This window comes from Castanea sativa, chromosome 9 (assembly GCF_040712315.1).
Source record: "Castanea sativa cultivar Marrone di Chiusa Pesio chromosome 9, ASM4071231v1".
In the NCBI taxonomy this organism is placed as follows: Eukaryota; Viridiplantae; Streptophyta; class Magnoliopsida; order Fagales; family Fagaceae; genus Castanea; species Castanea sativa.
In genome coordinates this window covers 30076715-30094697 of record NC_134021.1, presented here as the reverse complement: position 1 = coordinate 30094697, position 17983 = coordinate 30076715, and the positions used below count along the sequence as shown (strand labels likewise).

At 35.0% G+C, this 17983-nt stretch overlaps 1 protein-coding gene across 3 annotated transcripts; it reads right to left on the bottom strand.

Moving 5' to 3' along the window:
- Positions 1 to 4080: 4080 nt before the first annotated feature.
- LOC142610149 (casein kinase 1-like protein HD16) lies at positions 4081 to 16352 on the bottom strand. 3 transcript variants are annotated; one of them, XM_075781876.1, is made up of 17 exons: positions 16082 to 16352; positions 14851 to 15328; positions 14350 to 14466; positions 13997 to 14070; positions 13813 to 13882; positions 13681 to 13736; positions 13419 to 13490; positions 13203 to 13297; positions 12328 to 12394; positions 12127 to 12256; positions 11810 to 12028; positions 11540 to 11670; positions 8157 to 8331; positions 7967 to 8057; positions 6124 to 6281; positions 4918 to 5106; positions 4081 to 4494 (listed from the first exon to the last, which is right to left on the bottom strand). In XM_075781876.1, the coding sequence occupies exons 2-17, from the start codon at positions 15259 to 15261 to the stop codon at positions 4435 to 4437; spliced, it is 2115 nt and encodes a 704-aa protein (XP_075637991.1). In that variant the 5' UTR covers positions 15262 to 15328; positions 16082 to 16352; the 3' UTR covers positions 4081 to 4434. The 3 variants fall into 3 exon arrangements, with proteins under 3 accessions (XP_075637991.1, XP_075637992.1, XP_075637993.1); XM_075781877.1 differs by having other exon boundaries at positions 14851 to 15325; positions 16082 to 16336; XM_075781878.1 differs by having other exon boundaries at positions 14851 to 15297; positions 16082 to 16296.
- Positions 16353 to 17983: the final 1631 nt, after the last annotated feature.

The window sequence follows — 17983 nt, the reverse complement described above, 5'->3', positions numbered from 1 at the left end:
AAACTTGAACCCCGACCCTTACCCCCCACACCTTACAAGCATTTATACTTGTGGAGTGACCACTGCACCAAAGGTGCACGGTGGTAGAATTTATACTCTAGTCAAATCTAAGTGTATATATGTGTGAGCCTAAATATATATATGTGTGTGTGTGTGTGTGAAGCTTCCTCCTAGAGACTTTAACCCCAACCCCTGCTCTCCACACCCTACAAGTACTTATACTTGTGAAGTGACTATTGCACCCCCACAAGCCCTTATACTTGCGAAGTAACTACTGCACCAAGTGTGCGCAGTGATCTCACATATTTCTTCTAAAAATATGTTGTATGGACTATAGTGTAAATGAAGCCCATCACTAACAATTACTCCTATTTGAAACGGTCCGTAAATACAACACAATTTTTTATGAGTTAGAGCACCAGCATCCCCGTCACTATTTTACCTACTTAACCCTTAAAACCACCTACTTAACCCTTAAAACCATGCTCTATCAGGGTTTGTAAACCCAAAATTCCATCCTTGTTATAATAGCATTAGCATCTGGGAATGCAAAAAAAAAAAAAACCTAACTTATTTTACATTCTCAAATACTATTTTATCTATTTTACCAATTCATTTTACAACTTACTATATATCCTAGTTTTTATTTTTACATACAACCCAATAAAATAATATAAACTACCTAATAAAATAATTAAATGTACTATTCTCTCTATTTTTCCTCTCACTCTCTTTTTCTCTTCACACACAACCACAAGATTAAAAAAATATTTTTTTTACAACCTATGAACAGTAATAAGTTACATATATGCAACCTTACTATTCATAGGTTGCAAATTTTTTTAAATTTACAAACTCGGATGGAGTGGGTTTTAAGTGTCATGAGTTGTAAAATAACAACCAGCGATATTTACACCCCGTTGCTAATTCTCTAAGGTTGCGTATATGCAACCTCACTGATCACATGATATAACTCTCCCACTTCTCTCTCTCATCTGACTCTCCCTCTTCTTTGTCTTCTCTCTATTTCACTCTTCTCCGTCTCTCCCTCTGCTCTCTTTATTTCTCTCTTCTCCATTTCTCCATCTTCTCTTTATTCTCTTTGTTTCTCCCTAATCTATCTTTTCTTGTCTCACACATTTTGGCTGGATCAAATCGGTGGTGGTTGGGTTTCTGGGGTGGAAGATTCAGTGGTTGTTGGGTTGGTTTCGGTGGTGGAGTTGAATCAATGGGTGAGTTTTGGTGGTGGGTCTCAGTGATGGTGGGTTTCAATGGTGGCTGGATTTCAGGGGTGGCGATTCAATGGTTGCTGGGTTGGGTTTCAGTGGTAGAGTTGAATCAATGGCTGGGTTTTGGTGGTGGTTCAGCATTAGGTCTTGGTGATGGTAGGTCTCGGTGATGGTGGGTTTCGGTGGTGGATTGTTTGGTGGTTGTTGTGGGTTGTGAAACGCCTATGGGTGGTGGGTTTGGAAACGGCTGTGGATTTGGTAGAGTCTCTATGTCTCGTCTCTCTCCCTCTCTGTGATTTTGGTGGTTTTTAGGCTCTGTTTGGGAGTTCATAAGGGAATGGAATGGAATGGAATGATCATAAGGGAATGAAATGGAATGAATTTAAGTAAGAGAAAGGAATGGAAAATAATGGAATGGAATTAAGTAACCTTGATTGGATGTTTTAAAATAAAAATGTGGAAATGAATGGAATGTAAGTAATCTTGTTTGGGAGCAACATGGAGGGAATGGAATAGAATCATTTTATGACAATATTACTATTAGACCCCTATTTTAAAATAAAGGGTTGAATATATAGGGGTATTTTGGGAGTTTTAGTAAAAAGATCATTAAATCTAATTTCATTCTCTCCCATTCCTCCCAATTTTGAGGGGAATGAAAATTTGAGGTTTTAAGGGAATAGAGAAGAATGAGTGTTTCCTCCTACCCATTCCATTCCCTCTCACTTAAACTCCAAAATAAGGGAATGGGTTTTCCACTCCCTCCATTAAAACTCTCAAACAAGGGAAGGAAAAAATATTCTAAAATTATTCTTTTCCATTCCCTCCTCCCAAACGAGGCCTTAATGGTGGTGGTGATGAATTCCAAGTGGTGGTGGTGTGTTGTAGGGGTGGTGGCTGCTGTGGTTGAGGTTTTTTTTTTTTTTTTTGGTTGCTATGGGGTTCAATTTTGGGATGGGTATTGACTATGGTGGTGATGGTTGGTTTTGGTTGTTGTACTTGTAGTGATTGGTTACTTGGTTTTGATTGTTGTGCTGGTGGTGGCTGTTGTGAATAATTGGTGTTTGTGGCTGAGTTTTAGTGGAGGATGGGATGCGTAGGTTTACTAGAGAGAGAGACAAAGAGGAAGAGAGAGAAACAATTTTTTTATATGATTTGATTGTGTAGTTTATATTATTTTAATGATGTGTATGTAACAATCCTTAGTGATTAATGTAAATAGGTTTGTGTTAAAATAGGTCAAATAAGAAATTAATCAACTTCATGTCAACCTGTTTAACTCACTTTTAGTGATTTCACCTGTGAAGGCAAATCTCTCTCTCTCTCTCTGTTTTTGTGTGTGTATGTGTTTTTTTTTTTTTCTTTTTTTGTGTATTGTATTATGGGTTTTGACATGGCTCTCTAACGGTAGAAAGTGCTGCCCTATAATAATAATAATCTTGATTGGCTTCCCAAAATTGATGTTAATAGAGCCATGTGTAATAAGTGGGTGTCTCATTGATGTAATTTAATATATTTGTGCTATAGTTGTTTTGGTTTTGTTGCTAGACTGTGTAAAAGTGGATGTTCCTTTTTAAATTGTATTGAGGCTTTGTTTGCTTTCGATGTACTATGATTTATGTTGCTCGTTTCCCACCTCGTCTCAAGAGTTTAAAACAGGGCTCAAATTTTAGCTTGATACTAAGCATGTGTTTAAGGTCAACCTAAAAGGCTTCTGTTGGGTTTAATTTTAAGTTTGGACTCAATTGTGCAAATAAATCAAGAAGAGCCCAATAGAGCTCAAGTGACAAGTTTGAGTTCGAGCAATGTTTGCAGGCTTAACTTGAGTTAAAACTTGAACCTTTTATTCTTTATTGTTAAGTCGTGTTTGGTCATTCACTACTTGGCTCAACTCAACCCAATTGAAGCCATAATTTAGGTGACCTCAAAAGAAATTAGGCTCTTTAATTATCAAGATTAATTATTGTTTTGTGAGAATAATTAATTAGTTTTAATAATTACAAATTGCTTATTATTCTATAAGGTTAGGTTAATCCTGTGCATGCATGTCAACCAATTCCTAACCAATTAAAAAGACAAAGTCAAGAGTTCTCCCAAATATCTAAGACTCCGAAAAGAAGTCCTGGCAGGTTAAAATTTGTGCTGAATGAAATTAGCATATGTTATAGACACAAATTGAGCACACTATAGTCAATTTCCTCGGAATCAAGAACAGACTATGAGAAGCGGGCTGAAGATGACTCAACTATGTTCCTAGCGCATTCCTCAGGCTATCTTTGGACAGTAGGGTGCTTTCTCAATAGATGCCTTGGTTTCAATTGGATTGGATTTTTATTGGCTTCTTTGTTTGTATTTTCGGTCTATATCATGCGCTATTGTTTCTACTTTTTTTTTTTTCTTATACACTTACCCAGAAGAAGAATAAAAATCACATTAATTTTACGTGTGCCTATATGTCAATATGTGGGATTTCTAAACTTTCCTGTTTTTTTTTTGCTACTTGATAGACACAAGGGCAGCCAAACTTTAAACCGCACCCAAACTTTTCAACTAGAAGAGCAATTCGATTTGTTCCTGAGATATATTATAAACTCTTTGCGAAACGGTTACATTCTCTCTTTTTGTTGGTCATTTAATTCAGGACACAGTCTTTTTCTAGCTCTTTCTAGAGTTTTTACTTCTCTAATACTATTAGGCATGGTAATGTTATTGCTCATGCCTTCATTAAGAGAGCCATTTTTTTTTCAGTTTAAATGGAATATGTTCCTCCAAACATAAATAATGTTGTTGTGGCTGATTTACCAACACCTTAATAATATTGGTTGATCTCTCTCTCAATAAGAAAATGCAGTGACGTAAAGGCATTGTATGGGATTTGTTTCCCATTTTAAAATAATTTAAAAGCACATTGGCCGTTATGAAACACAACTTTGGCAGCAATTGCCATATATATGTTTTTGACAAACCGTTGTTACCCCAGTAGACCAGATTGGTTAAGGGTACGTTGCTTTCCAACTCTCAATTCTATTTTCTTTTTCCTTTCATTTTTACATTCATCTATGAAGAAGATTTTATGTAAGGAGCCTCGATTTTCTTTAACCCGTATGAGAAATCTAACCCGCCCATTCCCATATCAAGCCTGCATAAACCCTCTCAGCCTTCAAAATCCTTCTTTGGGGTGACACCAATTATACACCTCCACAACCTAACACACCGTCCTTCCATAACATATTGAAGCGATGTACAGATTTTTGGACCATTTCTCCTGCAAAAAGGATATATATAAGTGAGCATTCATTATTGCACAACAGGAGAAAAACAAACAGATAAATAAAGCAGAAAAATATGAGAGAATATACAATAGAACCACATTAAATCAATTACTCATTTATGAAATATCTTAGGCATGGAAGCACCCTTGTTTGTTTCTATTTCCGTTTTTATTTTTTAATTTCCATTTTCCTTTTCCCTTAAGCAGAAGCTACCACATGGAAGCTACTCAATATTGCAGAGACTGCTGAGCCAATCATCTAAACCATCAGTTTTAACAAGCAGTCATTAAATGAACAAGCAACAATCATGTTGGAGTCTAATTAAAGCACACAAACCTCCCTTGACAAGGGAGCATGCTCAAGCACCCAACCCATCGAACTACTTTTATGTGGGGACAATAAGGGCTTGCACCTACCTTTACATGGGTGCTTGGGAAGGCAGAGGTACGCAGAGTTTCTTGAGTTTCATCCATCGTTTTACGTTTTGGTATGCTTAGTATAAAAGCAGCTTGATCAGCAGTGGCAGCCATTGATGTTATCCTGTAACCGCTTTCCCATCGCCGATGAATTCCTTCACTTGGATACAAAAAATCAAGCTCCACAACCTTGCACCAATAAATCAATAGACAGGGGGAAGAGAAGGATCAGCTATGTTCAAAAGAAACATAAAAGCTTGGTGTTCATACTATCATCAAGGCTTGAAAAGACATACGGGGTAATATTAATTTGAATTGACAGCAAAATTTCAAATTCCATATCATTCCAGTTGACACAGTATTTAACATAGCGATACCGAAACCAGTACAGGAAACCCCTTTGTTTCATATCAGTTCAACTGTTCAAATCCCACTCAGTACCCAACAATACTGGCCAGTTTGTGTAGTTCAGACCAGTTTTTATTTTAATAAAACCTTCTTTTTTCTTTTTCTTTTTTTGAAATTTCAGCTTCCCATTTTGTTGGAGATTTTGGCATCAGAGATGAGGGAGGCTGGGAGTCCATTAGCCACTGGACACCGCAGAATTGTGAGGAAGATATGATTGGAAGGTGAAGTAGGATGGACACTGGGATGTGATGCCATTGCGCACACAAACCCATCCATGGGGAGGCTGCTAACAGAGGAGAGAGAGAGAGAGAGAGAGAGAGAGAGCATTGCATAGTGATAAAAGAATGGAAATAAGGAAGAGGATAGACTGGTAAAAATAAAATAAAAAAGAGTGGAAGAGATAAGAAAAGGATATTTTAGTAGAGAGAAAATAAGATAAGGAAAATAGTGAAAAAGAAATTAAAAGAAAACAATCAGTTGGAGAGAAGATTTTATGATCAGATAGAAAGAGGGAAAAAAATTGGGTCACTATATTAGAGAGAGGGCGAAGGGAGACAAGGGAGAGAACCAAGATTTTTTTTTTTTTTTTTTTTAAATGAAGTAAAAGTGAGGAAAAAGAGCTGAGGTTCCTTTAGATTTTGTTTTTATTTTGAATTTGTGAGCCTAAATAAGTTTTAGGGGCCTTGTTTAAAATAACAAGTTTTGCGGACTTTTAGAATCATAAGATATAATATGGAAAGCTCTAAATGGTCACCAGATCAAAATTTAAAACTTCAATTGATAATAACTTAGTCATACCTGATCAGAATATCCTGCATTCCTGGACATTACAACACCCCAGCGATTGCCAGCGGTTGTCATGGATGTGACATGGAAACCTTCTTTCCACTTCTTATTTATCCACTTGAAAGGAAAAGATTCGCTCACTTTGTAAGATTGCTGAGTGTAAGGAGTTCCTGCAAAATATAGAAAACCCATGAGATAACGAAAGGTATGTCTACTTAATCAGTCATTTAAGGAAAAGAATAACACTGCAAACAAGAAATGAGTTTCCATGATCAACTTTGGGTTGGGCAACTGACAGGACCCAGCATGCCTTGCATCCAAATTAACATCTTCTAGAAGCATAAACAAACATCATAATAGATATTTAGAAGTTTGTTATACAGTACTCATCATAAAAACTAATTCACAATATCAAGTTGCTGCATCAATTTCAGTGACAACAAAGTTAAGAAATGAAGTGTTGTAGTGCAGTCTTTTAGGTGGAAACATGGGATGGAAATTGGCAATCAAAAAATGCTTGAGATTCAAGCCCTGGAAGTAATAGATAATTTCAATATTTCTTGTTGGAATTAATAAACAAATATATGGAGCTGATTATATAAATTAGAGCTGTAGCAGACTTGACTCCTACAAACAATGGCTTGGTGGAAACAAACTTGGTATCTCTACTATACAACCATTAACTAAAGTATGTCTATGTTTAACTAATCGGCAGGCTTGGGGAATAGTTGAGGTCAAACCGAATCAAAATTGGGCTTTGACGCCAAACTTCTCCTTAAGAGGATATATGATGCGACCAGACGGGGATACATGTTACACCAAGATTCTGAATCAGAAGAGAGAGAATAGCAGGTTACAAATTCTGTGAAACCACAAAGGGCCATGCCTCAGATTAATCATAAGCACCAAAACAAGCTGAGAAGCAAGACTTGCAGAATTTATATTGCAAGCTAATCGATAGCAAAAACCCTAGCACAAGCACCAAGTCAAAATTTCTGCAAAGAAGTATAAATTAAATATTTGCTGACATAAAATTTGCATGAAATGACTGAAGAATCTTTTTGGGTGCTGTGTGTCTAACATACACCCATCAAAACATGAATTTAGACAAGGTGACATTCTATAGGATGATAAGACTAAGCACGCCTAAAGGTGTAACATTTGAGGCTATCATGAAACAAGATAAAATAAGCGTAATAAAATGAGAATAATGCTTAAAGATACACCAAACAAGACAAGACATGAAACTGAAGAAAATAAACGAGAAACCACCTGTTCCACCTTGGGCATGTCAAACAAAGACTGTAATTGCTCCACTGACTATTGATAAGTCAATAAGTAGCATAAAACTGACATTGCTAAGAAATGAAAATTGAGGAAGAGCATGCATGTGCGTCACGCACACACACACAAAAGAAACCACTTGATATGGCTCGGCCATATGCAACAAAGACGGTGATTACACCATTAACTAGTGATACCGTTCAGGTTGACAGCTAAAAAAATTAATAGCATAAAACTGGCATAGTGTCCGTTTGGTTTGCGTTTGCGTCAGATGAGTAAGGACCAGCGCCTCTTGCACTGTTCATGGGACATGAACAGTGCAAGTGGCAAATGAACAGTAATCCGTGCATGAACAGTAACTTTTTTATTTTTTATTTTTATTATTTTCATTTTTTAGTAAAATAAACGATATCCAAACGCACACATAGACAATAATTGACAGAAAATAAATGGAAATTAAGGAGGAAGACTGCGAGCACAGGAGCGCACACAATCTTTAAATTCAACTATACCCATAGTTCCATACAAACAAATAATATACAGGTCTATAACAGCGTAGATGGTTACTAACCTTTGGACATAACAACCAAGGAACTCCCATTAGCTGCACCAGCGATTGAACTGATATAGAAATTCTTTTCCCATTGTTCCATAATCCAGTCCTGATGAGAATCCAAACAAAATAATAAAGAAGATCCATAAATCTATTATTGTAGAAGTACTCAGAAAAGATGATAGATCAATGCTTTTAAAATAACAACCTTATGCAGGAAGACTGCTGACAGTTCATAAACCTGGGAAGAGAAACCTGTTCCAGCATCCATTATTAGGGCCCAGAGATTTGTTGCTGAGGCCACACAGCTGATATATAGTCCATCTTCATTTCCCTTGTCTACATGCTGACGCAACCTTGTATCTGCTACATTGTAATGATATCTGCAATTGAAGATAATTTTTTATTTAATGTCATGCAAAAGAATCACTGAACCAGCTAATGCATTCAAACCCCAACAGGCATTCACATATACAAAGTTCACCATTTTCCAAGACAAAATTGCTCTTGCCTAAACAAGCATGTTTCAATGCACATATCAGATTGTATGGATCTACTACATGTATGCATGTACAAACATATTTGACAGCAAACAAATGCAAGGGAAAACGAGAAACAACACATAATTTGCTTAAAAGTTGAATAACTAGATAACCAACAATCTTTCATAAAAAATCTTTAGTTATGAAAAGTAACTCCTGCGCAAAAGGCAAGAGAACTACTAATATTCTCTATAATCATTATCACTACCAAGAGAAACCTGCACCATGAGCGTGTATGATTTGTAATTTTTTTCACTAATATTTAGAATTTAGAATTTTTACATTGTTGTCCTTGTTTTTATATACACTATGAAGCACAGGTACGTTTTGGGATTCGGGTGCGGGAGCGGATGCGACGATTAAAAAATTATTAAAAATATTTTTATTTTTATTTTTAATATATTGCTAAACATACTTTTTTCACATTATATAAATATATACCAAATTTAAGAGCAATAGTAAATAATAACTAGAATACAGAGAATGGGAGAGAGCCTAGCTGAAGAGCAATACTTTTTTTTTTTTGAATTTCGGCCGGTATCTGCCGATTTTGGCCGGTATCTACCGATTTCGGCAGATTTCGGCCGGTATCGGTTTGCGCCCGATACGTACCGATTCGAGCCGAATCAGCCCGATTTTGCGCGCGTCGGCCCGAATCTGCGCCGTACCGGCGCGAATCGCGCCGAAAAAATTATTTTTTTAATGCTCGACGCGGCACAAACGCGCAGGTAGCAGCGTCGCCTGCGCGTCCCCGCATCGGATGCGGGTGCGGCGGCCCAAACGCCGCACCTGTGCTTCCCAGTATATACATGACAAAGTATCAATTTTCCCAAAAGCTTTAGATGTTATTAGAGGGTGAATTTAGGGTCCGTTTGAATACAGCTGAAAACTGAAAACTGAAAAATACTGTAGCAAAATTATTTTTTAATGTGTGACAAATACAATTCATGCCTAAAATTACTGTTCATTGGCCTAAAATCACTGTTCATTGAAATGAACAGTGGCAGGTGCGCGTCCAGGAAAAAAAAAAAAAGAAGGGCTGAAACGCAGACACACTGCGTTTCAGCCCAATCCAAACGTCACCTTAATCATTTAACCATTATTCCAACATACGAAAATTTAACTTTTTAAATGGAAGGTACAGCAAAAACAAGATTCAAACATAGAATCACCTAGTTTATTACCATGAAAAACTACCACTTGTCCCAAAAGCTTAGGCTTTTAGTAGAGGGTGAATTTAATCATTTAACCTTTTTTCTAACTATATATATATTAGTTTTAGGACTTATAACTACTTGATTAAGTGTATAGGTTTGGATTGTGAGTTAAAAAGATCGCATGGTCATATTATGAATACAGAAATTAATTCATTACCTCTAATGTGTAAATATAGTAATGTACAAATCTTGGTTAAGTTACTTGTGATTTTTGCTTTTCCTTTTAAATATAAGATTGTAAGAAAGCTTGTGTAAAACCTCCTGCAAGATAGGAGGTGCCCTTTTTTTGTTTTCTTTGCTATCCAGAGCCTTACAGCACTTTTCAAACTCTTTTTTCTTTTTCTTTTTTGCAAATTAGTATATAAACAAAATTGCTTACTTCAAACATTAGGAACTTGCATGGGGATGGGATGCATTGATCAGTATTTAATGATGGCATAACTGTTTGTAGACATTCTTAGCTGTTTAAAGTTAGTAGGTCTAAATATTAATTCAAAAGGCACAACCTATGAAGTCTTGTAAGATATATCATATGTAAGGTACACCCAGAAAGTAAGAAATAGTTATTAGAGGGCATAATAAGCATAGTATTACAACTCAATCATCCAACAACCAGTTAAAGAATTCTCCTAAGCAAAACTATTCAATATTAATTTACATTGAATAGAATATTTAGTGTTAAGCATTAATTTGTATGTGGGACAACATGAGGGCTTTAAAGACAAAACATTTGTGCAATGTTGACTTAGCCACTTGGCATAATATTATGCTACTCTAGGCTCAGGATTGAACTTATTTTAAGCTTTGACTATTATATCTAATAATGATCAAAACGATCATTGAAAGAACCATGCGGAATCATTGATAATGAGGAGATATAAGTTTAATGAGATATATAACGAGAAGTTAATAAAAACAATTTTTAATGCATTTAATTATAATATTAATTGAGTTTTTCTGTAATAAAAATATAGGTAAATTCCACTAACATACCTTGAGATTTTGGCTAATGCCAACCAGGTCCAAGACTTTTCAAAACTAGCCAATTTGGTCCCTAAAGCCAACTTAGTCCCTAAATAGTTAGTTATGTTTTCTTAACTATTTAAGGACTAAACTGGCTTTAAGAACCAAATTGGTTAGTTTTGAAAAGTCTTGGACTTGGTTGGCATTAGCTCGAACCTTAAGTATGTAAATGGAATTTACCCTATATATATATATACATACATACATATTTAAAGGAAAAAAGACATGGCGGAAGTCTAAGGCTAAACACAACCAAATGGCATAATTTTGACAATGCTAGGGTTTCTAGAGTTGAAATTTCTCAAGATTCAGCTTTAATATATTAAATAAGATGAGTTGCTTTACCCCTCTCTATTGCAAAAAAATGTCCACCATTACTGAGAACAAATTCAGATGGTTTGACATCATATAATTGTTCTAGAACTTTTTGCCATTACATGTCATGGAGTATCAAAACCCTTTATCTTCAAATTGCAAGCAACAAACACCAGAAACAAGAGCTTATACAGGTATTACACAACAGTCTATTAATTAGGTGCATTAAATGAAGTAAAATTTGGGAAAGTTCCAACTTGAAAAGAAAATTGACAGAAAAAAGTACAACAATAATGAAATATAATGGAAAGTGGAAGGACAAAGAGGTAATTAAAATAACAAAGTAATAACATATATTACCACAATGCAGGAATTTCAGTCCAGAACTTTAACACAAAGTTTAGAAAACAGAAACATTCAATTACAGAAAAGAAAAACACAATTGACTAATCAAAAACAGAAAAGGGATAAGGATAACGGCATGTAAAATTTACCTTTGCTTCATGGGACGACGTGCATTATACACCGAAATCCACTGGGTAGCAGGACTACCTAATCTTACTTTCTTCTTTGGTTGCTCATCTTCTTCCAAATTTATAAGCAATCGAGCCCGCTTTTGCCCAACCTATATATATAAAAGACATTAGGAAATAGGTAAGAAACAAAATGTGCAATCTAACATTATTATGTATGAATTTATGTGCGCATGTGTGTGTGTGTGTGTGTGTGTGTGTGTGTGTGTGAGCTGTAAGGATGGCAATAACCTTAAGAGCTCCATCAATTCTAATTGGTCTTAACGGCGTGCATGGCTCAATCAGGCTCTCAAAAAAAGATATCAGCTTGGAATAATTTGGCTCCTCGTCAAATTTCATATTCGTGACAGCTTCAAGGAACTGCTTGAAAGGGGGTGGACAAAAGCAGCACATCAGTTCTGGAGAAGTAGACATCTTTTTCTTACAAACAAGAAAACTCTTGTTATCCCCCTGTAAATTTCAAAACAAACAAAAGAAAGGGGTAAAAAGGATATCAGATTAAGCAAGTCCTCAAGATGAACTTGTCCAAGCAACACCACCAAATTTACCTGATATCCCTGCCAAGGTAACCTTCCTCTAATGAGAAATATCAACGTGTAAGCTAATGATTCGAGATCATCCCTTCGACTTCCTGTCCGACCTAAATGTGCATGTACACTTGCATACCTTATTGTTCCCCTACCAAAAGAGGCATGCATTCAATATATAATGTTGAGCACATCTGAGTAAATATTATGAAACCTACAAACCTGAATATGTCAGGCCTCTGATCATATTCAACGTGCTGACCTGACGATGCATCTTTCCATCTGGATGCTGAAACAGAAGCATGTTAATGGCCCCAGAAATGAATACTCCATTAGAGAAGGTAAAATGAAGAGAGGAAAAGAATGGAAATTACTTTTCCTTTTTTAGTAATTACAAGAAACTACAGAGAAAATAAAGAGAATAAAACGAACTTTTAATGATTTCCTTTCTTACCTAACTTTCTATCACGTTATGTTTGGCTGAGAGGAAAATGGAGAGAACGGAAAACAATGGGAGGAAAGGAAAGTAAATATTGTTTGGTTGAAGGAAAGAAAGGAAATTCATGGAGGTAACATTTCCCTAGGACCCACAATTTTTTCACCTTTTGAATTCCACCAAATTTGGACAGAAATGAAGAGAAGAGAAACAAACTTACTAGGTTAATTTACATTGTTACCCTCCGTAAATGCTACCAAATGTCATAATATTGTTATTGGGTATAAAACTGTCAAATTACTATTTATGCCTAACTTTCCTTTTTCAACCCAAACCCAGAAGAGTAAACCCATTTTCTTTTCTTTCCCCCTTCCTTCTTTTCTTTTAATCATACTAAAAATATATATAAAATCATTACTTGTTTCCTTTCTTCTGCACTGACCATATTTTTTTCCTTTCCTCCTCCTGGAGACTTTTTTTTTGGGTTTGGGGGGGGGGGGGGGGGTGGAGGCACAAGGAGAATGTTGATGAATTTTCCTCACTTTCTTTTCTTTTTTCTTCCCCTTCACAAAACCTAAAAATCATGGAATTCACCCAAGGTAGACATTTGGGGTAAACACACAATAGGAGGGATGAAAGACATCAAACAAGGACAACATACCCAAACCAAGATCTATAAGATATAGTTTCTTCTCATCAGGTGTTCCAGGTTGACCAAGTAAAAAGTTCTCTGGCTTCACATCTCCATGCACAAACCTAGTTCAAGGACAGGGCAAATCATTATAATTGCAAATTAGTTGTGACTTTGACAGATACAGGGGAAAATATGGAGAACATAAGAAAAAGTGAAAGCATGAGAATTTTCAACAGGACTTACCCCTTCAAGTGAAGCTTCTCAAGAATTGATATAGCCTCCACTGCAATGCAGGCAGCCATATTTGGTGACATCCTGTTGCAGATAGTAACAAATAAAAAGTAAAATTTTTGTAAAAGTTAACTATATATATATATAGAATAAACAAAATATATTCTTGTTTAGTTCCACTTATTATTATCCAGTTTATTTATTTGGAAGCTAAATAAGACATCCAAGCAAACACGTGTTCATTGGTAGGTTAGAGAGAGAGTTTATATCTTACGATTGACCAAAAGAATTCCAAACATCCCAGAGACTAGGCCCAAGTATGTCCATGACCTGAAATTTATTAATATCCATCAGATACAACAAGTTCAGAATTCCTGATGATAAGGAGCTCCAGATCAAATCTCACCAGAATATAAAAATCTCCTTGGCGACCCTTGTAATGAACCCAAGGAATTCCATAACATCCATTTAGAGTACTTTTAATATCCCAAAGAAAATAGACAAGAATCAGATAATTAATTCAAAAGATTTAAAGCTTAACAAATATAGCCTTGATAAGCATATCCAAATGATAAAGACACACAACTTACTTATACACTTGCCACTCATAAGGTGGGCCATAATTGCAGCCTTTACTATTTCGGTGCTCAAACTTCAATGCGACCTGTGAAAAGTACCTTTAAGCCATCACATCTCATGTGATTCACTTGTTAAAATTATACAATTAAAACATAAAATCTTATTACGCTCCCTATTGCACACTCCATACAGACTGCCTGTTGAAATCGTATTTTTAAGACATGATTTCAGTCAAAACTGTGAAATCTTGTTTTAAAAACACTATTTCAGTAAATGTGGCAGAGTATGTACAGTGAGTGTGTAATAAGGAGAGTGTGACCATAATTACTCTAAATAAAAATGAGATTGAAGTCTCAAGTCATACCTCAGTCAAGTCAGCATCAGTGCCACCACTTACCCTTCTGCCAACATAGACCTGGCCAAAACCACCCTTACCCAGCTTCCTTTCTATCTTATATACAGGAGAATTACCTACTTTCACCTGCACCCAACAGAACCGCCATCTTAACAGTGAGACACCTTTGAATGAACAACTAGACAATGAGAAATACATTGATTGGAAACTCTCTTAACAAGGGTATTGATATCTAAGCTAACTGAATTATCCACAGAGTGACATGGCACAACAATTGTCAGTTTAGTTTTAAAAACAAAACATCAACACCATCTCATTAATTTTAAATAGCCCATTCTATGTCAGTATGATGAGTGGAGTAATGATAGAGAGACACAAGCATTATCAGACAGTAATAGTCATCTAAAGAGAGTATAACCAGAAATAAAGAAGTCATAATAGAAAACAAAATTACTGCTATGTTCAAGACACTTCAAAAGATATTGATTAAACCAAGTAAACCGGACATACCCTCTCAGGTACAGGAGTTGTGCTTGCTTCTTCCTCAACCCCCATTACTTTGTCAGCACTTCCACCCTCCATTCCAATATCTATATCTGCCACTACCTCAACTTGATTATAAAGGGGTTCTGCAGCCCCAAGAGCAACAGCTTCAGGAAGAACCTCACAGGGTTCTGGGTCTAAATCTATCAACCTAATGCCTCGGCCTCTAGCTGCTGCAGTTGGCCTAGTTGGTACAGCCGGTGAAGGCCCTTTTGCTAAAGCGGCATTACCACCACCTCTTCCTCTTCCAGCAGCTCTCCTCCTTGTCCTGTTTTGAGCAGGCAGTAACCAATTATCTCCTTGATCGATCGGCTGTGGGGTAGGGTAAAGATCATCAACTCGTTTTGATCTTCGGGCTCCGCTTCTCAACTCCGGCATCCTCACCCCATGCAAATCACATTCCACTCAGTTCACCTAAATGGCAAAATCCCCTTACTTAGATCTTCTGCAGCCAAAAAGATCACCTTATACTACCAAAATAAAAAGAATGTATACAAGGAAAGCTGTTTAAACAACAACAAAACATCTTTTAATACACCCTTTTCCATATAAACAATCATAGACACAATTTTTATTTTTATTTTTATTTTTTGGTTATGAAGTTTAATAATTTTAAATCTTGAAACTTTAACATAACCTTTGCAGGAAAATCACATTACATCAATTTTTTTCCCATAATGATGTAATAGTTTTTCTACTACAGCAATTACAGTGAATACATAGATTTTTTTTATATTTAAAAAAAAAAACTACTAAAAGAGGAAGAAAAAAAAAAGTAGGAAAAAAGAGTTGTCTCAGTTGCTGTGTCATGAAGACGATCAGAGATTAACAGAAAGAAAAGTTGCGTACTGAAAAAGCAAAAGATAATAAAGAAAGATACTATTTTTGGTAAAACAAATATTCACCCCCAAAATTTTAATTTGTTTCCCTCAATAACAAAGCCAATGCACTTAAATGCATATATAAACAAATATATACAAAAATTGACGTACACATTAGCTTATTAAACCAAATTCAACCACAACAAAAATAAACAAATAAATTTTGATCAGTGACATGAATTACAGTGCGCAGGCTTAAAATCTTCAAACCGATCATTGATCTCAACGAAAAATTAAACATTTTGAAAACAATTTCAAACCGATCACTATCATATAATATCAAAGCTCAAAAAAAAAAAAAAAAAAAAAGCACTCACAGATCGATCTCTCTCCGGAAAAAAGGAAAAGCAGAAGGATCGGAAGCGAAACGATTCAAAAAAAAGCGATCGATCGCGTTCGGATCTTCATCTTCGTCTTCTGCTGCTGCTGCTGCCTCTGCCTCTGCCTCAGTGAAAAGCACACAAACATGTTCTTATGAGAAGCGAGAAAATATGGATATTATTAGGTGGAGGATTTTTATGTGAGAAAGAATGAAAGAAAGAAAGAGAGAGTGATAATGTGTTATTGTTTGTGAGAGAAAAAAAAAAATACATATATATAGGTATTTATATTTATATTTATATTTATTATTGTTTGTTTGTGATTATGGGGCAATGGTGGTGTGGGTATTGGTGGTGCTAGTCTTCTTTGTGTTGCGTTGTTGTTGTACCTGTGCGTGTCTTTTTTCTATCTATCTCTCTCCCTCTATTTTATCTCTTCTCTCTTATACTATTATATGTATTTATATATTTATTTTATATTATATTATGCGGAAAACATGAGGCATGTAATTGCAAATGTGGCCTTGTAATAACCAGAGGATATCTCTATTTCTCTTTCTTTCTTCTTTCTTTGTTTTTCTCAACTACTATAGAAATTTTGGTGTATTTGTCTTTGCCATATATTTTTCACCTACTCAAATTTGCAACATTTGTATTCATGGTAAAAAAAAACTTTTTTTTTTCCATTTTGGCCAACTTCTTTTTATTAGATTTGGCCCACCCTTTTGGTTTTTTTTCTATAATATAAGTCAAGGATAGTCAACGGTACGTAGTCTTGGTGCCTTTCTTCATAATAAAAAAATAAATAGCATTGCAGCTTCTTTTTTCTTTTCTTCTTTTTTAACTTGACTTATACTTGCTAGATATATTTGTTTTTACTATGATTTTCTTGGACTTAGGATGATATGAAAAAAAAAAAAAAAAAAAAAAAAAAGCTTGGTGTGGACAAAAAAGTTAACACCAATTTTTTAGTCAAACCATAGGTAAGGATGATTGGATATTGCACGTTCATCGGCAGCAAGATATGTCCAATTTTCCTTTTTTATTTAATTTCGTCAAAAAAAAATGTCCAATTTTCCTTTTCAACAATGACGTGAAAAAGGATAAAACGTTAAACAAAGAAACGTACTAAACCCAAACACAGCTATATCATCTTATATTTTATAGATTGTGGGTATCAGTTAACTTAATTGGTAAATCTCTGATGCTTGAATAAGAGATCTGGAATTCAATCTCCACTTATACTAAAAAGCTGATTGGTGTCTTCGTCTGATAATAAAAAGCTATCATTAGTAACGGACGTCAAATGTTAAAACTCTTTCTCTAAAAAAAAAAAATATATATATATATATACTCTCTTTTTTTACAGATCTACAAAAAAAAAAACTATCAAAGTGAATTATTCAATTTCTTTTTTATAAATACAATAGCATTTTAGTTTATGATTTTCGCTTCATGATGATTGTTATTAATTATCAATCAAATATATCAATTAGTGATTTGCATAAGCAAGGTTCAAACTTCAAGCTTAAATTTTTTTTTTTAGAAAGTTTCAGCCTAAGATGTCCACTCTTGATGATAGCTCTTTATCATTAGATCAAAACATTAATTGATTTTTTGTGTAGGTGGAGATTGAATCTCAAATCTCTTATACAACTATCAAATATTTTACCAATTGAATTAACTGGAACTCACATCAAATTTATTATTTAACTTCAAAAGACTTAATTTTTTTTTGCACTTTTTAATCTTTTTGTATGTCAAGAATTTTGTGTTTTAGTGATAATGTCTTGCTACTAGAAAAATAAGAGTTCAAATTTCCCTTCCTCAACTTGCTGTAGGGAAAAAAAAAGACTTTTAAAAATAAGTTTTGATCAAAGTCATACAAAAGTTATCCAT